The sequence below is a fragment of the Pseudophryne corroboree genome, chromosome 4 (assembly GCF_028390025.1).
Source record: "Pseudophryne corroboree isolate aPseCor3 chromosome 4, aPseCor3.hap2, whole genome shotgun sequence".
NCBI classification, from domain to species: Eukaryota; Metazoa; Chordata; class Amphibia; order Anura; family Myobatrachidae; genus Pseudophryne; species Pseudophryne corroboree.
The window spans coordinates 772,633,122-772,657,379 of NC_086447.1; the positions used below are offsets into that span (position 1 = coordinate 772,633,122).

General features: G+C 46.7%; 1 protein-coding gene across 1 annotated transcript in view; it reads left to right on the forward strand.

Annotated features, from left to right (window-relative positions):
* Window positions 1-864: 864 nt before the first annotated feature.
* NEK2 (NIMA related kinase 2) overlaps window positions 865-24,258 on the forward strand; it is a 79,367-nt gene continuing 55,973 nt past the window's right edge. The window contains exons 1-3 of the mRNA XM_063918253.1: window positions 865-1,285; window positions 16,231-16,448; window positions 16,812-17,052. Of these exons, the coding sequence (XP_063774323.1) occupies window positions 1,190-1,285; window positions 16,231-16,448; window positions 16,812-17,052 (555 nt within the window). The 5' untranslated portion in view covers window positions 865-1,189. The remainder of the gene's footprint in view (window positions 1,286-16,230; window positions 16,449-16,811; window positions 17,053-24,258) is intronic.

Here is a 24,258-nt window from a genome sequence, read left to right on the forward strand (position 1 = left end):
ACAGTGCTGCTGTCTGTCCTGCTATGCAGACAGCAGCGCTGGCCGGGAAAGCAAGTGCCGGAGGCTGGGGGCAGCCCAGCAGCTTCTAGAGTGCTGGACTTGCACCCCGCATGACAGAGGGCAGCATCGCATTGGGGGCGTGGCCTAACAGGACCGTGGCTATGACCGTGGGTACCGATCTGCTGGTTTTCCCGGCGCTTGGAGATCATGTCATCTCCAAGTGCTGGGCAGAAGACACTGCTCTTGTGTGCAATATAAACGGTGCCGACCCGGGATATTCCCAGGTCGGCGCCATTGTGTAAAAGGAGTCCTTCTCGGGTCTGACCTGGCTTGAAACCGTGTTTCACATCCCGGTTCAGACCATACTTGCCTACCTGACCCTCTCCATGAGGGAGAAAATGCTCTGTTCCTGGACTTTCCTGGTAATGTATGATTGCCATCACCTGTGGTGAAACCCCTTTCTTATCAATTAACTATCTCACCACAGGTGATGGCAATCATACATTACCAGGAAAGTCCAGGAACGGAGCATTTTCTCCCTCATGGAGAGGGTCAGGTAGGCAAGTATGGTTCAGACCTGAGACTTCTAGTGGTAAAGGGGTATTAATGAATCTGCCCATAGGTGTGCGCAGGGGGGATGCCTGGTGCGCACAGGCACCCCCTAATGTCCGGCACCCCGATCGCCAAGCAGGCTGATTACTGTCCCCTCTGCGTTGCACCCTGTCAGGACTTATTACTGACCGGACGCCTGGGGGCGGTCTTTCCAGATACTGAAGGGTGCATAGACACAACCCTGAGGGCAGCCGTGGGGTGTCACATGACCACCAGCTGACGTTATATAGTTGGGCTTACGGCTCGCTCACTGTGTCTGTGTCACTTGTTCGAAAATGCGCGCGCCTACCTCGCGCCGCGTCCGTCGCCTGGCGACAGCTGTTCCATTCCCCTCCCCCCACCGACGCGATCAATAACAGCCGGGTAGGCATGACCGCCGCATTCTGTGCTGGGCCAATCACCGAGCGAAAAGCCACTTCTCTTCAACCAATCGGCAGGAAAGCAGCGTGTGGCTTCCGACCAATAGGCGTATAGGTGGCCAGGAAAGATCTGCGTTTAAACCGTCTCTCTGGTTCTGCTGCTGCTGGGGGACGGAGACTGGGTGACGGTCTGGGGATAGTAAGTGGCCAGCCGGAGGATGCCGTCGCGGGTGGAGGACTACGATGTGATGTTCACGATAGGCTCAGGTTCCTATGGGAAGTGCCAGAAGATTCGCAGAAGAGCGGACGGGAAGGTGAGCGGCGATAAAACGGAGGGGTGGCAGTTACCTGCACAGGTCCCTAGCCTGTACTTCCTGAAGAGGACACTAGGGGGCGGTGTGTGCAGTGCTGGACATGTTGGAGAGCCATTGGTATCTGGAGCTGTCTTCACAGCTTGCTGTAGCACTGTAAGTCCCAGCATGCCCTTACACACTCTGGCTGGGCGTGTAGCGTATTCTGTCTGACGTTATCAGCTGTCCAGTGACTGGGTACCCTATGCAAGCACTGAATAATAGGGTCAGTTCTCTATGCTGTGATAGCGGAATGGCTGTGAAGATGTCCACTCACTGTAGATGCTAGAATCAAGTGGCCTGATCCACTCACAGGTGTGCAGCAGGAGGAGTGAATACTCCTCACTGTACTCAGTCTGACTTTGTGGAGAATGGAGTCCTCCAATGAATAATACAAAGAGTCGGTGGTCAGGGAAAGCTCTTATGGTGGCAAAATGGGTTAACTCCGTTGAAGGGGAAGCCAGTGATTTGCTGTTGGAACAGTGAAGAAATGCTGGTACTGTCAGCACATTATAGGCACAACATCGCTCTGTTCACCTCACACCCCAATAGGGTTTGTACAGTAAAAGGAGCCATGTTGCTGTGCCGTTCTTCTCCATGATGTGTGCAGCCACCTATATGCTTTTATTTTAAAAATCCGCTGGCATACAGGCAACCTCCAAATTGGATGATGCCACGTGGTGGTGTAGGTTCAACGATGTTGCCAGAGGCAAGGCCTCCTCTAAGGCTAGGGCCACACATAGCGGGTAAGCGGGTCCTGCTGAACGGGAGCCGCTTGGCCGGGAGGGGGGGTTCCATGTTAACACAGTGCCGCACTGTGTGAACATATACTGTATGTGTTCACATTGAAATCCCGTTGTCCTGCCATCTGGCCCAACCGCAGCATGCGGGACTGTTGCACATATGTGGGCGCCTGCATAGGCACCCGTGCACTCTCCTTCCGGCCAAGCGGAACCTGCTTGGCCACTATGGCTACGGCCACACGTAGCGGCCAAATAGGTCCCGTTCAGTGGGACCCGCTTGGCCGGAAGGAGAGTTCACATGGGCGACTATGCAGGCGCCCACACATGTGCGTCAGTCTCGTGGCCACTGGGTCTAACCGCAGCATGCTGTGGTTAGGCCGGACGGCAGGACAATGGGATTTCAATGTGAACACATACATTTCAATGTATGTGTTCACACTGTGCGGCACTGTGTTACATTGAAATTCTGTGTGTCACTGGACGGATTCTGTTCTGTGGCATCCCGCAGAACAGGATCCGTCTGAACACAGAACCTCCCTCCCAGCCAAGCCCGCTTGGCCGTTATGTGTGGCCCTAGCCATAGGCTGTGGGTGCTGCCAGTATTGTGGATATTCTCTCTCTGCCAGGCTAGCATCTCCAATCCTCTAATACATGGCGGCCAGATGCAAAGGTTCTGATGCCTCTGGGTCTGACGCTACTGATACCATTGTTAACCTCACAGTTCCAAGACCAGCCATGTTTTTAAATGCTATGAGCACTTGTAGTAATCTGAGAGGGTTGTTTGGAGAACAGGAGCATGATATCCAAATGTGGTGCCTGAAAGGTGTGCACCCTATTGGTAGAGCTTTAGCGTTAAGGGGCCCATACATCGTGGGGGCAGTTCCGCATTTTGACGATGACTGACTGGGTCGGGTCATCTGCAAAACAATATGTTGGAAATCCTTAATTTGCCAATTCTGACTCAAAAATGATTGGAGTTGGTGAGTCAGGGATTTTTAACATGTAGGATTTTGCCGATTCCCCAACAAATTGCAAATCATCGTGGTCCGCCAATTATCAGATTGGCACATTTGCAGACCAGGGAAACGTCACTACACAGTATGTTGATGTGTTGCAGAATAGTGCACAGACTTGGTAAAACTGAATCTGGTGTGCCTCATTGAACTGCACTTAGGTGTTTTAGGAACTTTCCTGAAACTGCAGTCTGTATTTATGTGTTGGAAGTCCTTTTTTTTTTTTTTAATGTGTGTTTCACATTCTTTAGTGCTGGCCACGTGCTGTTGTATCGGCAGTGATATTGGGCAATGTGCCTGATATTGCAGCATGTGGATCAACAAAATGACTGTTGACAATGCTAAATTCCTTTGTCGTATAAACAACCCTTTATGAAGCTAAGAACACTGTACGCTGTTTGCTTAAGAAGTACCGTAATGGTACGCTATTGGCGTAGCGATCGCTCAGCCGTAGGCGAGACGCTCAAGCGTCACGTTCGCTCACGGCCCAGTGATCACAGGACACGTTATTGGTTATGACTAGGGGAATGATTCGCTGTAGCGTAGCGTACGCTCGAGACCACGAGGAGGTCACCAGCGATGCAGACGCTCACAATACTATACCTTTATGTTAAAACCTTATACCAATGAAATACACTGAATACCTTAATGTGAGTACAGGGTGTAAATGCAACCTTGTGTAACCTGACTAACTACAAAGCTGCTTGAGCGTCACCGACGCTCAAGTGAACACTTAGCACTATAGGAAATACACAGATACTGGTTTAGGTTCCAAAGCCTATTAACTGTATTATATCTAATATACTTGAAAAAGGGGATAACAGTACAAATGATACACTACAATATAACAAGGACTTCCTAACCACAGAACTAAACAATAAATACAAAAAGACAATACTACACAGACCTAAATGCAATACAGTACAATACTATAATACTATGAGAGATATAAGAGAAAAGAGGAGAGAGAGAGAGAGAGAGAGAGAAATTGGCTCACAGAAAGACAATGATTACGGAGAGAAACTTACGCACAAAGGGTATGATCGCCTGCGCCTCGATATCCAGCTCCCGGCTATCAGCAGATAACGTTGATGAGAGAGTGAGAGCTGGATGTGGTCGGCCTGCCTATTTATGCCCCACACACAATGCAATCTCATGGTCCTTACAATCCCATTGTCCATTGGCCGAAGGAATTCGGCCCTGCATCATAACAAAAGGTCATAGGGTGATTCATACAGGTGGGCTGTGACGATTTCCAACAGCTCAGGTGGGTGGGAAACTGGGTTTCCCGCCGCATACCTGAGTATGTGTAAATAATAGAAATGGACATAAACTTCTTATGTCTATAACTATTCGCACGAGCGATTAATACGCTCCAAACCAACACCGGAATATTGCTAATTAAATACTCTTCCGATGGGTACCAAACACTGCTGTATGATTCCTGTTAGACCCTTCGTACGATATAAAGAGGGATTCCTCAGCTCTGGGACATTGTATTTTAACCAAACTTTCAGAATCTATCAAAGGGACCATGATCTATAAACTACATTAATTGTGAAAATATGTAACGAATGAGTCGCACGCTACGACCACATAAACTCTACCGTAAATACGCATACCGCGCCTGCGAGTGCACGCTATTGCGGGTATGCGCTTCCACGGGAGAGCGTACGCACGCGCAGCGCGGACCAGTGTGCGGTGCAAATATGGCAACGTGCATTGAGACATTTTTCTGACTTTGACAGTCCACCCTTTGGCAGTCAATAATAACTGCCACAAAACATTTAAGGAGAAAAATGTAAGTCAGGGGTTAATTGATTTCCATGGTTGGGTAAGGAAGAAGAGAGGAGTAGGTGTGAAAAGGGTATGACCTAGTGAGAAAGTAGAAGCATGTGTGTATGAGTCCATGTTTGGAGGGTCATGTATCATCGTGCCGTACGTGTGGTAAATCAAGCTTCGAGGTATTGCGAAGTATACATTTGAATTCCTTCTTATCCTGTGGTACAGGTCTGTGGATGGGCTGTCAAACTCTACCGAGCTCATTTTGGCTGTGGTTGTAACAAAATGGGGATGCACATTTTAGTTGATGATACATGAATGGGGGAGGTATGTGGTTGCTGCTATCTGTGCCTGTATTCCCTATCGTCTATGTGTGTCGTTACCTGGGGGTTGTAGAGATGAAGATAAAGAACACTTACGGAAAATGCAATGATATTCTATGTCAGGGAAATGTACATCTGTTGTTGAAGTTGTGTTCGGTATCTGTTGAGAGTCGTCTTCTTTGCGCTGTATTGCTCCTTGGGCATGAGCAAATAGCTTTGTCTGAGCCATCAGATTTACAAAAAATGTTGGGCTAGCGTGAGTTTAAAAATACTAGGGAAACTGGGGATCCATGGCAAAGTTCATCAAGTGTCCATATTTAAAGTTGTCAAATCTTCTTCTTTGGTGCTTGTCTGTTGTCTGTATAGCGTCTCGTCAACTTCCTCGTCCAAGGGGGTCTTTGTATCTTGGAGAAAAGCAGAAAAACAGGTGAAAGAAACGGACCGTATAGTCGCATTTTCATCACATTCTGGTTTCTATCATTGGGTCATAAATCAAATCCAGGTTAATTACAGTTTCCTCGCTCCTCAAGCTCATCACTTTTGTACTTTGTTTGCACCTCATTAAAGCCTGCCCGCATCTAAATATCAATCCAATCGATATAACGACACCCAAGATACATAGTAGAAACTTTCCAACATCCATTATGACTCCTTGAGCCCAGTCTCCTAAACCGGAGAACCAATTTCGCGGGTTCAACCATGACACCCAACTAGTCAGCTCATTACCTACAGCAGCAAGGGTGAGATTGTGTTTTCGACGAAATTCCCACTTTAATTGCAGAATATCGTCCATCTTTTGGTCTATGACCTCTACCGGATCCTCGGTGCTATTTGTGATATACGTGCAACACTTTATGCCGTACTGTGTTGCCAATGTAACACAATATCCGCCTGTTACTGCTGTAAGATAATTAAGAACCATCCTATGCTGAACTAGTTCTGTTTTGTAAGCTTGAAGTTCTCTTCCAGTGTATCCATACATTTCAGTGATATTATCTAACAAATTGGCGAGTGCGGAAATGTATCTATAATTCATCACACCTCGAGCGGTGCGAGTGAAATCTAACGCTACCAGAACCTGAATCCCGGTGGATTCATGGATAAGATCAGAGGCCGGATGCTCTAACCTTTCTGACAGTTGTCTTTTAACTCGGTGCTCGTAATGAGTGTGAGTATAAGGAGCTTGGGCACCACGGTGTATGTCCTTCATTTTGTCATGTGTAACAGTCATCACTTCAGGCAATACTTTTCCAATATAACACAATCCTTCAGAGTTTGGGGCAAGCCACTTGTACGCCTTTCTCCCGCATATGAAATATGCATCATCGGGGAGAACATATGGGACGGAGAAGGACATGACCATGTTACAAACCTTCCAGGTGAAATCTCCTGACCCTAATTCTTCCATCTGCCTAATGCACGTATCGGTTTGTACGATATGTGCACAGTATCCTGGTGATACCTCTCCAACTCTAGTAATCCTATTTCCTAAAGTATATCGATACCGGAAAGATTTTCCTCTACTGGCTATGTGGCGTACGAGCTCTGTATCTGTAGGCATTCTATCTGCTCTGTGTGAAAAGGTCATGGTAAGGTTGCTCCATGACACTTCCCAATTTCCCGGTTTTCTGCGATTGGAGATGTTAAAACATAAGAGGGACCTATCCACATGGTATTGGTGGAGCTTCAAACTAGGAGGGCTGGAGATGTTAAACCTCCGGTCCACCGGTCTCCCACCACTTAGCTCAAGTACCTCCCCTAACGTTAAAGGAAATGGTACTAGCCCTGATTTACTGTGACCCTGAGGTACTTGAGAGCATACCCAACAATCGGTCTTGTTTAACACATTACCCACTAGAGAGTGATAGTCACTCAATGGATGCCGGTCCATATGGATATTAAAACTAGATTGGCATTTCTTTATGCATCCATCTTCAACCAGATTATCACAGAGCCTACAGATACAATTTTCTTCAGCTAACAATCCATCACAATTTCTTCTATCGGATCGTTTTCTGATACTCGCCTTTGCTTGTTGGTTTGGTTGATCTTGGAAAACTACGCCTCCATCATCATAATCGGAACCCATTCCAGAACCTCTCTCGACCTCTATGGTACTCTCGCCGGAACAGACTGCTCTGGTCAACATCATGGTTAACATCAAAATCCGGATCACAGTCTCTTGGGGCAAGTCCATCTTTGAGGAGGAAATAGAGAAGAATGAGAAGGGGGAAAAAGAAATTTTAAGGGAGAGGGGATGGGAAGTGGAGAAAACAATAAAAGGGAGAGGGGAGTCGACAGCTGCTTTCGATCTTCAAGGCTCAGGTGCCGCCTCAGTCCTCCTGGAACAGACACTCCAGTGATACAACCTCTACCGTCTGTTCCTTATCACGGGACTTCTCGGGATCAGCAACCTTCTTGCAGTGGGATGAATGGACCCAAGTCTCTCTCTCAGCAACCTTCAATGCTGTGGTGCTAGTCAATAAGACCTGGTATGGTCCTTCCCATCTATCAATAAGACAACCTGAGCGTAGAAAATTTCGTATCATTACATAATCCCCAGGTTCAATGTCATGACAATTACTATCTGGTAAATCAGGAATCACCAACTTCAGATTATCATTTTGATTCCTCAACTGCTTACTCATGTTAATCAAGTATTTTACAGTTACTTCATTGTTACATTTCAAATCATCCTGAGGGTTAATCATGACATGCGGTTGTCGACCAAACAGAATTTCAAAAGGGGACAGGTTAAGAGGGGACCTGGGAGTGGTTCTGATGCTATACAAAACAATGGGTAAAGCTTCTGGCCACGTCAATCCTGTCTCTGCCATTACTTTACTCAATTTATTTTTAATAGTGCTGTTCACTCTTTCGACCTTCGCACTCGCCTGTGGACGGTACGGAGTGTGCAGCTTGCTATCAATTCCCATCAACTTACACATTCCTTGAAAGACATCACCTGTAAAATGGGTACCCCTATCACTTTCAATGATTCTAGGGATACCATATCTACATACAAATTCCTGCACAATTTTCTTAGCTGTAAACATAGCGGTATTTGTAGCTGCTGGGAAAGCTTCGACCCAATTCGAGAAAACATCTATACAAACAAGTACATATTTCAAATTTCGACATGGGGGTAATTGAATGAAGTCAATTTGTATTACTTGAAAAGGGCCGCCGGCAGGTGGGATATGGGATGGTTCTGTAGGTATTGCCTTTCCAATATTCTTTCTCAGACAGGTAAGGCATGACATTGCTCTCTTACTCGCATGAGAGGAGAATCCCGGGGCGCACCAGTATGCTCTTACCAATTTGCACATCCCCTCCTTGCCTAGATGAGTCAGCCCGTGAGCTGCTTCAGCCAGACATGGAAGGTATGCCCTGGGGGCCACTGGTTTACCATGTCCATCCGTCCAGAGCCCTGAGGACTCCTGGCCATATCCCTTTGCCTTCCAGACTGCTCTTTCCTGTGTGGAACACAAATTCTGCATCTCACACAACTTCTGTGTGTTGATGGTATTAAATACCATCAACTGTGTGGTGTCTGTCCGTGTGGGGGTAGCAGCTGCAAGCTTTGCGGCTTCGTCTGCTCGGCTGTTACCAAGGGATACTGGGTCTTGACTATATGTATGTGCTTTACATTTGATAACAGCCACTCTGTCGGGTTCCTGTATCGCTGTTAGAAGCCTTTTTATGTGAGCTGCATGCGCTATCGGTGTACCAGCTGCCGTCATGAAATTTCTGAGACGCCATAGCGCTCCGAAATCATGTACTACCCCGAACGCGTATCTAGAATCGGTGTAGATATTGGCAGACTTACCCTTAGCCAATTCACATGCTCTGGTTAGGGCGACCAGTTCAGCAACCTGGGCTGAGTGAGGTGGGCCTAGCGGTTCCGCTTCTATGGTGTCTTGGTCATCTACGACTGCATATCCAGTACACAAGTCTCCCGAGTCTGACTGTCTGTGACAACTACCGTCCGTGTAGAACGTGAGTTCTGCATCTTCTAGTGGATTGTCACTGATGTCAGGCCTTGCGGTAAAATTTTGGGTCAAATATTCCATACAATCATGTGTATCTTCCTTTGCATTAAATCCTCCTTCCCCATCACTCTCACCTTCCACCCTTTGTGTCTGACCAGGCACACCTGGGAGAAATGTTGCAGGATTTAATGCACTGCATCTCCTTATGGTGATGTTTACTGGGGCCATTAATGCCAATTCCCATCTTGTAAACCTTGCTGATGAGACGTGTCTGGTTTGGGCAGAATTCAATAAGGCAGATACCGCATGCGGTGTATGGATTGTGAGGTTGTGGCCTAGCACGACATCTTCGCTTTTCGTCACTAGCAATGCTATCGCCGCAACGCTACGCAAGCATGTGGGGAGGGATCGCGCTACCGTGTCTAGCTGAGCGCTGTAGTATGCAATTGGCCTGCTGGCATCACCGTGTTTTTGTGTTAGTACACCTGCTGCGCACCCAGCACTTTCTGTTCCGTATAGTTCAAAGGGTTTCCCATAGTCTGGCATACCTAGTGCTGGTGCCTGCGTTAGACACTGTTTGAGTCTCTCAAATGCTGTTTCGGATTCGTCTGTATGCGAAATCCGATCAGGTTTGTTTGAGGAGACCATTTCCTGCAAAGGTAGCGCCAATATGGAAAACCCTGGGATCCAATTACGGCAATACCCACACATTCCTAGAAACGTCCTGATCTGTTGCTGGGTTTGTGGCAGTGTCATGTCTCTAATGGCTTGGATTCTATCAGCGGTCAGGTGTCTCAGTCCTTGTGTTAGACAGTGTCCCAAATATTTTACCTTAGCTTGGCATAATTGCAACTTGTCTTTGGAAACCTTGTGACCTGTGTCTGAAAGATGAAACAGGAGCTGTTTCGTATCCTTCAGGGATGCCTCCAATGAATCAGAACACAGTAGTAGATCATCCACGTACTGTATCAACACTGATCCACTCTCCGGTTGGAAAGACTGTAAACAATCATGCAAAGCCTGAGAAAATATACTTGGACTGTCTATGAAACCTTGGGGTAACCGAGTCCACGTGTATTGGACTCCTCTGTATGTGAATGCAAACAAATATTGGCTGTTAGGGTGCAGAGGTACCGAAAAGAATGCGGAGCAGAGGTCAATAACAGTGAAAAATTTGGCAGTGGGAGGAATTTGCATTAGGATGACAGCTGGATTAGGCACTACGGGGAACTGACTCTCAACTATTTTGTTAATCCCCCTTAGATCCTGCACTAGCCTGTAACCCCTCCCCCCACTCTTTTTAACAGGGAAGATGGGACTATTTGCTGTGCTGGACGTTCTTACTAGAATGCCCTGTTGTAGCAAGCGCTCTATTACTGGGAAAACTCCTAACTCCACCTCTGGCTTCAGAGGATACTGTGGGATTTTTGGAGCTATCCTACCATCTTTTACTTGTACAACTACTGGAGCTACGTTTGCCATTAATCCAGTGTCCTGTCCATCTTTTGTCCAAAGTGACTCTGGTATCTGAGATGTCATCTCTTCTACTTGGGATGGGTTCCTATTTGTCATAATGGAATGTGACATTAATTTTGATGGGGAGTCTAACATGTGTCGTACTTCCTGAGCGTGATTCTCAGGGATGTCCAAGAATACACCTTCAGGAGTACAATAAATGACGCAACCCATTTTACATAGTAAGTCTCTTCCCAGGAGATTAGTTGGTGCAGATGCAGCCAGCAAAAAGGAATGCTTGGTATGCAAAGGCCCTATTGTAATCTCGGCTGGTTTGCTAACAGGGTAGTGCTGGACTACTCCTGTTACTCCCATGGCTGGAATTGTCCTACCAGTGTTTCTCATGCCCACTGTCGAATTTATCACTGACTTGGCCGCCCCTGTGTCTACAAGAAAGTTTAAAGTTTTACCAGCTACATTGATTGCAATCTCTGGTTTGCTTCCAAGACTGGCAATCAACTTAACTGGCTGCAGATTACAGGTATGGCCACACCCCTATTGGGTATGCTGACCTCCCTGAATCCCATTGGCAGCAACTACTTGTGGGGGAGTTAGCTGGGAACTACCAGAGGCATGCCAATCTCTGTTCGGGGGATATCTTTTTGTTTCCCCTGTATGTGGCTCAAAACTCCGCCTCTGTGGACCCTGCTCCCAATGTCGTGTGTTGTGTTGTTGTCTAGGGGGTTGAAAAGATCTTTGTACATTCTTTGTTCTACATTCTCGTGCATAGTGTCCCGGTCTGTTACAAGAAAAACATGTTATTACACTTGCCTTACCCACAGGATTCGGTGGTACATACGCAGGTTGCCTTGTGGTCAGCGCCTGTATACTTACGGACATCAACTTATCACTTTGCGACTCTCTGTGCCTAGTGATGTTTCTGTCGTGATCAATAGCAGCCTCTCTCAAGCCGGACACTGACAGACCTCGCCAGCATGGTTGCGTGGTCTGAACCCTAGTCTTTAATGTTTCCTTTAAACCATCCATCAGTACAGATACTGCTACTTCTCGATGGTTTGGGTTGGTCTTAATGTCTTCTATACCAGTGTACTTTGCCATTTCTAATAGTGCCCGGTGAAAATATTCTATTGCCGTTTCGGACTCCTTTTGCTTAATGGAAAATATTTTATTCCATTTAACAACGGCAGGGAAATACTTTTAGCTGTAAATTTATCCTTTTTACATTATCCTTGTTGTACACGTCTGTAAGCGGTACATCTTTATCCAATGCACAATCAGCTAAAAACTGAGTTGCATCAACATTGGAAGGTAAACAAGCTCTTAGCAGTATCTGCCAATCCTTGTTGTTGGGTTCTACAGTGTTACCTAAATCCCTGATGTATTTTTGGCTAGCAACTAAATCCTTCCTGGGGTCAGGAAATTCGGACACTATTGTTCTTAATTCCATTCGGGAAAATGGAGTGTACATGGCAATGTTCCTTATGGGAGTGGCTCCAGACACGTCTGTTTTTCCATTGGGAACTGCTATTACCCTTACAGGAGCAATTCTAACAGCCTCTTCCTGTGTAGATTCTACTGCTTGTTGTGGTACAATTGTTTCAGTGTAGTGCATGGTGCCGTACTTACCCGTTGACACGACCTCACCTATCCCTCCGCTAGGGGCTTTCACTAATCTCGTGGGTGTCGCTGTGCCTACTGTGGTCTCTGCTATGGTGGCTGCAAGAGAGAGAGCTGAAATTGTTGCTGAATCGTCTTCTTGATCACACTCCTGAGGAAGGTTCAAAACAGGGTACAACTTGCACGGGTTAATACTTGCATGAGTTATTTGGTTAACATCATTAACATTTACAGTGTTACTAAGAGTTTGTGTTTTACAACCCAGTGCGTTTCTCTCCGCAATCAACTTCTCTCCTGCAATGTATGGTGGAGGAGGAGCTGTGGCAATCAACTTCCTGACTGCCCCAGATCCCGCCGCCAGAGCCAAACCTCTCTGTATCTCACCTTCCTGGTGCCATAACTGTAAATAATCATGATGCTGAATTCGTCTCTTTGCTGATTTTACGAGACATATCCTCCTCCTTAAATTTTTGTAACACTTCTGGACTGAAGCTACCTATTCTTGGGAATTTGTCCCTGTCTTGTACAGTCATTCTCTCCCATTCATCACATAAAACCTCTGTGTGACTACCGTATTTTTCACACATTACATATCGTGCCGACCCAACTGGTCGGTTCTCTGAATCAACCCGAACCGAGGTTGATCGCCCCCTACCTGAACAAATGGCCCCCATAATCTGCAGGCGTTGCTTATTCCTCCTTGGATCTTTATCTCAAGGTTTTCAGCGAACCCTTACAAACAAACCAAGATGTCCTTGGGCAGGCCGGCGGTGGTGGTTTATCAAGTACCCCACTTACTTCTCGCCCACGTTGGCCAGTACTGCAATCACTGTAACCAGAGCTGCTGTACCCAACCTAGGGCCCCTGTGAACCTTTATTTACTGGGGCGCGTTCCCCAGCAAGTATCGGTTGTTGGATAGTTCCTGAGTGACCAGCGAACTTCCCTTCCAAAAATAAAAAATTACACAAATCACGTCAGAATGTACAAATAGCGTTTGTGACCACTTTACTCTAATGGTATTAGGCCAGATTACTAACTACTGCACACAATTACGTGCGGTCCAATCGTTCAGTACACGAGCACTACTTGTCATGTACTGAAAGATCAATGGAATCGATGTTTCCGGCCGCGATTCCTTCAGCAAGAGCTTATGGCCTATATGGGTTCTGCACCAACACCCCAGGCGTTGTGCCACTGGACTTTTATAGCGGACCTTTTACCTTACGACCTCCTGGTCTTGTTCCTTATGACCTCCTGGTCTTGTTACCTTATGACCTCCTGGTCTTGTTACCTTATGGTCCGCTATACTCTAATGCTCAAATATTATTTAACCAGGGATGCCTCCCTAGCCACCGTATATGTCACTTACACGTATGTCCCTTGACGAGTACCCGGCTTTCCTTTTGGTTCCACCTTAAAGTTATATAAACTTATGTATACAAAACACACTCACTCAACACATGTACACTTTTGTTTCTATATCTATTTCTGCGCAGAAATTGTCTTTAGGCCAAAAGTGTTACCAATTAGGAGCAGGATCTGTTAAACTAAATTTCAGATTTTTCCAAAAATAGATTTGCGTTATTTACCGCGTCGCGTTATCTACCGCTGTGCGTTACTTATCGCCTTTGCGCTAATTATCGCTTTGCGCTAATTCCACTTTTCGTGACGAGCTACGTGGGCGTAACCAGACGCTACGTTGCGTAATGTACGCTGCGTGCGTCTGCCTTTTGGATTGCGTACGCTAGTCTTTTTGTTAGCGACACGTGTACGCAATGCAAAGGATCCACCGTAACACAATATATACTTTTATCAATGTAAATGATCCCTGATCATCTACCGCAATCCACACTGACTGCCTTATCTCCTAGACAAATCGTGTGTTGTTCTATACTTTAACTATTACCTCTACTATGAAATAACAGCAAATCTCTTTTTAGCACTTTCTATCAACTATAAAAATTGGCAAACAGGAATAGTGATATACGAAAATGAAACAGAAATGCAGATATATGCGTGCGTACGCAAGACAAAAGAAAAATAAACAGTTTAAAAAAGACACAAGCGTTTTGTTCTTACTTCCGGTTCCCGGATTCCTTCAGCACTCTTTATCTAAGCGAAGCAGACGCTTATCCCGTCAGCACAGCGAGACAACCTCCCACCCTTTGCTGGGGGGATAATGTCTGCTGATCTACCTAGTGCAGATATGAGAAGGATAGGACGAGTCCCCAATTGACAATGCTAAATTCCTTTGTCGTATAAACAACCCTTTATGAAGCTAAGAACACTGTACGCTGTTTGCTTAAGAAGTACCGTAATGGTACGCTATTGGCGTAGCGATCGCTCAGCCGTAGGCGAGACGCTCAAGCGTCACGTTCGCTCACGGCCCAGTGATCACAGGACACGTTATTGGTTATGACTAGGGGAATGATTCGCTGTAGCGTAGCGTACGCTCGAGACCACGAGGAGGTCACCAGCGATGCAGACGCTCACAACACTATACCTTTATGTTAAAACCTTATACCAATGAAATACACTGAATACCTTAATGTGAGTACAGGGTGTAAATGCAACCTTGTGTAACCTGACTAACTACAAAGCTGCTTGAGCGTCACCGACGCTCAAGTGAACACTTAGCACTATAGGAAATACACAGATACTGGTTTAGGTTCCAAAGCCTATTAACTGTATTATATCTAATATACTTGAAAAAGGGGATAACAGTACAAATGATACACTACAATATAACAAGGACTTCCTAACCACAGAACTAAACAATAAATACAAAAAGACAATACTACACAGACCTAAATGCAATACAGTACAATACTATAATACTATGAGAGATATAAGAGAAAAGAGGAGAGAGAGAGAGAGAGAGAGAGAAATTGGCTCACAGAAAGACAATGATTACGGAGAGAAACTTACGCACAAAGGGTATGATCGCCTGCGCCTCGATATCCAGCTCCCGGCTATCAGCAGATAACCGTTGATGAGAGAGTGAGAGCTGGATGTGGTCGGCCTGCCTATTTATGCCCCACACACAATGCAATCTCATGGTCCTTACAATCCCATTGTCCATTGGCCGAAGGAATTCGGCCCTGCATCATAACAAAAGGTCATAGGGTGATTCATACAGGTGGGCTGTGACGATTTCCAACAGCTCAGGTGGGTGGGAAACTGGGTTTCCCGCCGCATACCTGAGTATGTGTAAATAATAGAAATGGACATAAACTTCTTATGTCTATAACTATTCGCACGAGCGATTAATACGCTCCAAACCAACACCGGAATATTGCTAATTAAATACTCTTCCGATGGGTACCAAACACTGCTGTATGATTCCTGTTAGACCCTTCGTACGATATAAAGAGGGATTCCTCAGCTCTGGGACATTGTATTTTAACCAAACTTTCAGAATCTATCAAAGGGACCATGATCTATAAACTACATTAATTGTGAAAATATGTAACGAATGAGTCGCACGCTACGACCACATAAACTCTACCGTAAATACGCATACTGCGAGTGCACGCTATTGCGGGTATGCGCTTCCACGGGAGAGCGTACGCACGCGCAGCGCGGACCAGTGTGCGGTGCAAATATGGCAACGTGCATTGAGACATTTTTCTGACTTTGACACTGTCATATCTGATAAGACCTTCAAACTCATGGGGTTCATTGTCAAACATGGCAGTAAATACTGCTGCTATGACCACTATAGTACTCGTCTTCTGGCCATACTTATGGACCCCTGTGGTCCTGGCAGAGATCTGGCTTCTTGCTGGGGATGTGTGACATGGATGAACCCTGGGTGGCTGACATTAATCAGTAATTTTAAAGAATCCACCATATCTTGGTTATAGTATTTGCTGCTGCAGCCTTTAAGATATAAAAAATTTTACGTATGGATTATGAAATATACTTGTAATGCATAAGTCTTCCCTTCTGCCCTCTTCTAGGTGTTGGTATGGAAGGAGCTGGACTATGGAACCATGAGTGAGGCTGAGAAACAGATGCTGGTCTCTGAAGTGAACCTGTTGCGTGAACTGAAGCATCCAAACATTGTCCGCTACTATGACCGTATCATTGATCGAACAAATACTACTCTTTACATAGTGATGGAGTACTGCGAAGGAGGTGACCTGGCCTCTCTGATTGCTAAATGTACTAAGGAGAGGTATGTTCCTATGTATATCACAAGTACAGTACAATGGTGAAGACAAAGGGAGTATCCAATTACCTGCGGTCAATGACCACGGGTAGTTGTATTGCGCTGGTCAGTTTTGGGCCGATAAAAAAACGCTCTGTAATAGGGTACAGCGACAATGACCATCGGTCATTATTCGCAATATCCGTCCGTTTTCACCAGGCTGAAAGTGGATCAACATTAATTAACCCCCCCCCCCCCCCCCCGAGAATGAAGGATAATGGGTTTGATAATATAATCTAGTGTACATTACATACATAAATATAATTACTTGTTCTAAGTCCTTGATGTCTGTCTAACTCGTTGGCTTTTTTTTTCTCCTGTACGTTTCAGGCAGTACTTAGAAGAAGACTTTATACTGCATGTGTTTGCCCAACTTGCCTTAGCCCTTAAAGACTGCCACAAGCGAAGTGATGGGGGTCATACTGTTCTCCACAGAGACCTGAAACCTGCCAACATATTTCTAGATGCTAAAAAGAATGTGAAACTCGGTGACTTTGGCTTGGCCAGGATATTGCACCATGACACCAGTTTTGCTAAAACGTTTGTCGGCACACCCTATTACATGTCTCCTGTAAGTGCCGTTTTCTGTTGTGGGCTTGCTGGCAGGGATGTCCCTTTAATGACGCTTAGAGCTGTTTCACACGCAGCGGTTTTTGCCGGGCGGCAAAAAGCGGATGGCTTTTTCCCGTGCCGGTATTGTAATTAATAATGTATGGTGTAGAGTCCTTTCACACGGCACCAGTCCAGCTGCCGTGCTGTAGCTGGAAATATCCACTGAAAAGTCCGGTTGCAGGGCCGGGGCTGTGCCATCCTTGTAGGCAATGAACCGTGTGTGTGTGAATGGGAGCTATCACACACAACAGTTTATTTATTTTAAGCCGGTCCTGCTGCTGTGCATGCGCACCGCATTAAACACGGCTCAAAGCCGTTGTGTGTGAAAGACTCTGCCGGATGGTAAAAAGCCAGACCAAGTTTGCCCGGCTTTTTGCCATCCGAGCAAAACTGCCTTGTGTGAAACAGCCCTTACAGAGCAGCAAGCACTAAATTACGTAATGTAAACTATGCTTTTCTAGTTTATTGGGAAAATTGGTGGAAGTCCAGCACAATCTTTTCCAAAGAGCAGGGATGGGAAGCCTTCGGCCCTCCAGCTGTTGTTGAACTACACATACCAGCATGCCTTGCTACAATTTTTCTATTTGGCCATGCTAACACTGTTGCAGGGCATGCTGGGATGTGTAATTCAACAACAGCTGGAGGGCCGAAGGTACCCATCCCTGCCATAGAGCGTAACCACTTGTGCGGATCAGGCCAGGTTTTCATATATTATGGTTTGCATATGTAAAGGGCGAGATTCAAATGTATTTGTGGCTGGCAGCCACTAGATGGGGCCTAACAGAGCTTTTCAAATGTAGCTCTGTTTGGATGCTGCCGGTGCCTACATTTCAGCTCTCACCCGCCGGGGTGGCGAGCTGAAATGTGTGAAAAGTGAAACGGCACTTTTCCTTGATTGCGCCTATTATTTTAGTCGGGTTTAGCCACTTTACGCGGCTAAATCCGATACTAATAGGCACGATCAGCGCAATAGGTGACATCAGTTGAATATCACCTGCTGCGATCTCCCGTAACTTAGACTCGAGATCGGGGGTGATAACAATTGAATTAACCCCAAAAAGTCTATGCAGTCAGTTCTATTAGGTGTGATTTATGGGTAATCGGCAATGTGCTGTTGTAATGGCGCTGAAATGCCGGTATTGTGCAGATTTTACTGAGCATTTCTCTAACGTCCTAAGTGGATGCTGGGGACTCCGTAAGGACCATGGGGAATAGCGGCTCCGCAGGAGACTGGGCACATCTAAAGAAAGCTTTAGGACTAACTGGTGTGCACTGGCTCCTCCCCTTATGACCCTCCTCCAAGCCCCAGTTAGATTTCTGTGCCCGACGAGAAGGGTGCACACTAGGGGCTCTCCTGAGCTTCTTAGTGAAAGTTTTAGTTTAGGTTTGTTATTTTCAGTGAGACCTGCTGGCAACAGGCTCACTGCATCGAGGGACTAAGGGGAGAAGAAGCGAACTCGCCTGCGTGCAGAGTGGATTGGGCTTCTTGGCTACTGGACATTAGCTCCAGAGGGACGATCACAGGTTCAGCCTGGATGGGTCCCGGAGCCGCGCCGCCGGCCCCCTTACAGAGCCAGAAGAGCGAAGAGGTCCGGAAAAATCGGCGGCAGAAGACGTTCCTGTCTTCAATAAGGTAGCGCACAGCACTGCAGCTGTGCGCCATTGCTCTCAGCACACTTCATACTCCGGTCACTGAGGGTGCAGGGCGCTGGGGGGGGGCGCCCTGAGACGCAATAAAACACGATAAAAATACCTTACATGGCAAAAAATGCATCACATATAGCTCCTGGGCTATATGGATGCATTTAACCCCTGCCAGAATATACAGAAAAACGGGTGATAGGCTCCGCCCCCTTTTCGGCGGCCTTATCTCCTCAGCACACTGGCGCCATTTTCCCTCACAGCTCAGTTGGAGGGAAGCTCCCTGGCTCTTCCCTGCACTACAGAAAGGGTTAAAAAAAGAGAGGGGGGCACTAATTAGGCGCAGTATTAAAACATACAGCAGCTATAAGGGGAAAAACACTTATATAAGGTTATCCCTGTGTGTGTATGTATATGTATATATATATAGCTAGCGCTCTGGTGTGTGCTGGCATACTCTCCCTCTGTCTCCCCAAAGGGCTAGTGGGGTCCTGTCCTCTATCAGAGCATTCCCTGTGTGCTGTGTGTCGGTACGTTTGTGTCGACATGTATGAGGAGAAAAATGATGTGGAGACGGAGCAGAGTGTCTGTAACAGTGATGTCACCACCTAGGGGGTCGACACCTGAGTGGATGTACTGTTGAAAATTACGTGACAGTGTCAGCTCTGTATAAAAAAACAGTGGTTGACATGAGACAGCCGGCTACTCAGCTTGTGCCTGTCCAGACGTCTCATAGGCCGTCAGGGGCTCTAAAGCGCCCGTTACCTCAGATGGCAGATACAGACGCCGACACGGATACTGACTCCTGTGTCGACGGTGAAGAGACAACCGTGATTTTCAGTAGGGCCACACGTTACATGATTGAGACAATGGAAAATGTTTTATACATTTCTGATAATACGAGTACCACCAAAAAGGGGTATTATGTTCGGTGAGGGAAAAACTACCTGTAGTTTTCCTGAATCTGAAAAATAAAATGAGGTGTGTGATACGTGGGTTTCCCCCCGATAACAATTGATAATTTCTTAAAAAGTATTGGCTGTATACCCTTTCCCGCCAGAGGTTAGGGTGCGTTGGGAAACACCCCCTAGGGGGGATAAGGCGCTCACACGCTTGTAAGAACAAGGGCTCTACCTTCTCATGAGATGGCCGCCCTTAAGGATCCTGCTGATAGAAAGCAGGAGGGTATCCAAAAATGTATTCACACACATACTGGTGTTATACTGCGACCAGCAATCGCCTCAGCCTGGAGGTGCAGTGCTGGGTTGGCATGGTCGGATTCCCTGACTGGAAATATTGATATCCTAGATAAGGATAGTATATTATTGCCTATAGAGCATTTAAAAGATGCATTTCTATATATGCATGATGCACAGCGGAATATTTGCCGACTGGCATCAAGTATAAGTGCGTTGTCCAATTCTACCAGTTAAATGGTCAGGTGATGCGGATTCCAAACGGCATTTGGAAGTATTGCCTTTAAAAGGGGACATTTGGGGTCGGTCTTTTAGACCTGGTGGCCACGGCAACAACTGGGAAATCCACGTTTGTACCCCAGGTCGCCTCTCAAAATAAGACGCCGTATTATCAGGCGCAGTCCTTTGTTGGCAAGCGGACAAAAGGTTCCTCCTTTCTGCTCGTGACAGAGGGAGAGGAAAAAGGCTGAAGAGATTACCCAGTTCCCAGGAACAGAAATCCTTTCCCGCCTCTGCAAAAGCCCTCAGTATGACGCTAGGGCCTTACAAACTCAGGCACGGTGGGGGCCCGTTCTCAATGAATTTCAGTGCGCAGTGGGCTCACTCGCAAGTAGACCCCTGGATCCTTCAGGTAATATCTCAAGGGTACATATTGAAATTCGAGACGTCTCCCCCTCGCCGTTTCCAAAAGTCGGCTTTACCGACGTCTCCCTCTGACAGGGAGGCAGTTTTGGAAGCCATTCACCCAGCAGGTGATAATCAAGGTACCCCTCCTGCAACAGGGAACGGGGTATTATTCCACACTATTGTGGTACCGAAGCCAGACGGCCCGGTGAAACCGATTCTAAATCTAAAATCTTTGAACACTTACATACAGAGGTTCAAATTCAAGATTGAGTCACTCAGAGCAGTGATTGCGAACCTGGAAGAAGGAGACTACATGATGTCTTGGGACATCAAGGATGCTTACCTTCATGTCAAAGTTTACCCTTCTCACCAAGGGTACCTCAGGTTATGGTACAGAACTGTCACTATCAGTTCAGACGCTGCCGTAGGGATGGTCCACGGCACCCCGGGTCTTTACCAAGGTAATGGACGAAATGATATCCCTTCGAAGGAAGGGAATTTTAGTTATCCCTTACTTGGACGATTCCCTGATAAGGGTAAGATCCAGGGAACAGTTGGAAGTCGGTGTAGCACTATCTCAGGTAGTGTTGCGGCAGCACGATTGGATTCTCAATATTCCAAAATCGCAGCTGGTTCCGACGACTTGTCTTCTGTTTCCTAGGGATGTTCCTGGACACAGTCCAGAAAAAAGGTGTTTCTCCCGGAAGAGAAAACCAGGGAGTTATCCGAGCTAGTCAGGAACCTCCTAAAACTGAACCAAGTCTCAGTGCATCAATGCACAAGGGTTCTGGGTAAAAATGGTGGCTTCCTACGAAGCAATCCCATTCGTTAGATTCCACGCAAGAACTTTCCAGTGGAACCTACTGGACAAATGGTCCGGGTCGCATTTTCAGATGCATCAGCGGGATAACCCTGTCACCAAGGACAAGGGTATCCATCATGTGGTGGTTGCAGAGTGCTCATCTTCTAGAGGGCCGCAGATTCGGCATTCAGGACTGGGTCCTGGTGACCACGGATGCCAGCCTGCGAGGCTGGGGAGCAGTCACACAGGGAAGGAATATCCAGGGCTTAGGGTCAAGCCTGGAGACATCACTTCACATAAATATCCTGAAGCTGAGGGCCATTTACAATGCTCTAAGCTTAGCAAGACCTCTGCTTCAAGGTCAGCCGGTGTTGATCCAGTCGGACAACATCATGGCAGTCACCCACGTAAACAGACAGGGTGGCACAAGAAGCAGGAGGGCAATGGCAGAAGCTGCAGGGATTCTTCGCTGGGCGGAAAATCATGTGATAGCACTGTCAACAGTATTCATTCCGGGAGTGCACAACTGGGAAGCAGACTTCCTCAGCACGACCTCCACCCGGGAGAGTGGGGACTTCACCCAGAAGTCGTCCACATGATTAAAAAACTCGACAGGTATTGCGCCAGGTCAAGAGACCCTCAGGCAATAGTTGTAGACGCTCTGGTAACACCGTGGGTGTACCAGTCAGTGTATGTGTTCCCTCCTCTGCCTCTCATACCCAAGGTACTGAGATTGATAAGATGGAGAGGAGAAAGCACTATATTCGTGGCTCCGGATTGGCCAAGAAGGACTTGGTAACCGGAACTTCAAGAGATGCTCACGGAGGATACGTGGCCTCTACCTCTAAGAAGGGACCTGCTCCAGCAAGGACCCTGTCTGTTCCAAGACTTACCGCGGCTGCGTTTGACGGCATGGCAGTTGAACGCCGGATCCTGAAGGGGGAAAAAAAGCTTTCCGGATGAAGTCATCCCTATCCTGATCAAAGCCAGGAAGGATGTAACCGCAAAAACATTATCACCGCAATTGGCGAAAATATGTTGCGTGGTGCGAGGCCAGTAAGGCCCGACGGAGGAAATTCAACTGGGTCGATTCCTACATTTCCTGCAAACAGGAGTGTCTATGGGCCTGAAATTGGGGTCCATTAAGGTTCAAATTTGCGGCCCTGTCAATTTTCTTCCAAAAAGAACTAGCTTCAGTCCCTGAAGTTCAGACGTTTGTAAAAGGGGTACTGCATATACAGCCTCCTTTTGTGCCTCCAGTGGCACTTTGGGATCTCAATGTAGTTTTGGGTTCCAAAAGTCACATTGGTTTGAACCACTTAAATCTGTGGAGTTAAAATATCTCACATGGAAAGTGGTCATGCTGTTGGCCCTGGCCTGGGCCAGGCGCGTGTCAGAATTGGCGGCTTTATCCTGAAAAAGCCCTTATCTGATTTTCCATTCGGACAGGGCGGAATTGAGGACTCGTCCTCAGTTTCTCCCCAAGGTGGTTTCAGCGTCTCACCTGAACCAACCTATTGGTGGTGCCTGCGGCTACTAGGGACTTGGAGGCCTCCAAGTTGCTAGACGTTGTCAGTGCCCTGAAAATATATGTTTCCAGGACGGCTGGAGTCAGGAAATCTGACTCGCTGTTTATCCTGTGTGCACCCAACAAGCTGGGTGCTCCTGCTTCTAAGCAGACTATTGCTCGTTGGATTTGTAGTACAATTCAGCTTGCACATTCTGTGGCAGGCCTGCCACAACCAAAAATCTGTAAATGCCCACTCCACAAGGAAGGTGGGCTCATCTTGGGCGGCTGCCCGAGGGGTCTCGGCTTTACAACTTTGCCGAGCAGCTACTTGGTCAGGAGCAAATACGTTTGTAAAATTCTACAAAATTAATATCCTGGCTGAGGAGGACCTGGAGTTCTCTCATTTGGTGCTGCAGAGTCATCCGCACTCTCCCGCCCGTTTGGGAGCTTTGGTATAATCCCCATGGTCCTTACGGAGTCCCCAGCATCCACTTAGGACGTTAGAGAAAATAAGAATTTACTTACCGATAATTCTATTTCTCATAGTCCGTAGTGGATGCTGGGCGCCCATCCCAAGTGTGGATTGTCTGCAATACTTGTACATAGTTATTGTTACAAAAATCGGGTTATTGTTGTGAGCCATCTTTCAGAGGCTCCTCTGTTATCATACTGTTAACTGGGTTCAGATCACAGGTTATACGGTGTGATTGGTGTGGCTGGTATGAGTCTTACCCGGGATTCAAAATCCTTCCTTATTGTGTACGCTCGTCCGGGCACAGTATCCTAACTGAGGCTTGGAGGAGGGTCATAGGGGGAGGAGCCAGTGCACACCAGTTAGTCCTAAAGCTTTCTTTAGATGTGCCCAGTCTCCTGCGGAGCCGCTATTCCCCATGGTCCTTACGGAGTCCCCAGCATCCACTACGGACTATGAGAAATAGAATTATCGGTAAGTAAATTCTTATTTTTGCCCCTACTGTATATTGCACTTTTTATTTTTTGCAGCTCCAAAGGGGTGCATGCTGAAATACGATAGTACCTAAACTGAATACCTACAGCGTAGGAGTGCACTAACTTGCTGGCATTGCTCTTAAGTGGCTCACGCTGCAAATGAACTGGTTTTGGGCTGAGTTCCCACTTCTTTTGTGTAATGTATGTTAAACTGGCAGTGTTTTCACCATTTGGGCACCTTTTACAGGCTCTGTACTGATGACTGTGTCCATTAACCTAATCTAGGATAGACATAATTGTCTAGGGCCTATCCTACTGCATTTGGCACCCTTGTAAAAGCCTTCTTTAGGTCAAGAAAATACAGTAAATAGTAGTTATTGTTCCAATATTTATTATTAATGCTACATGCATTTCTGTATAGGGATCCCTACTCCAAATTAT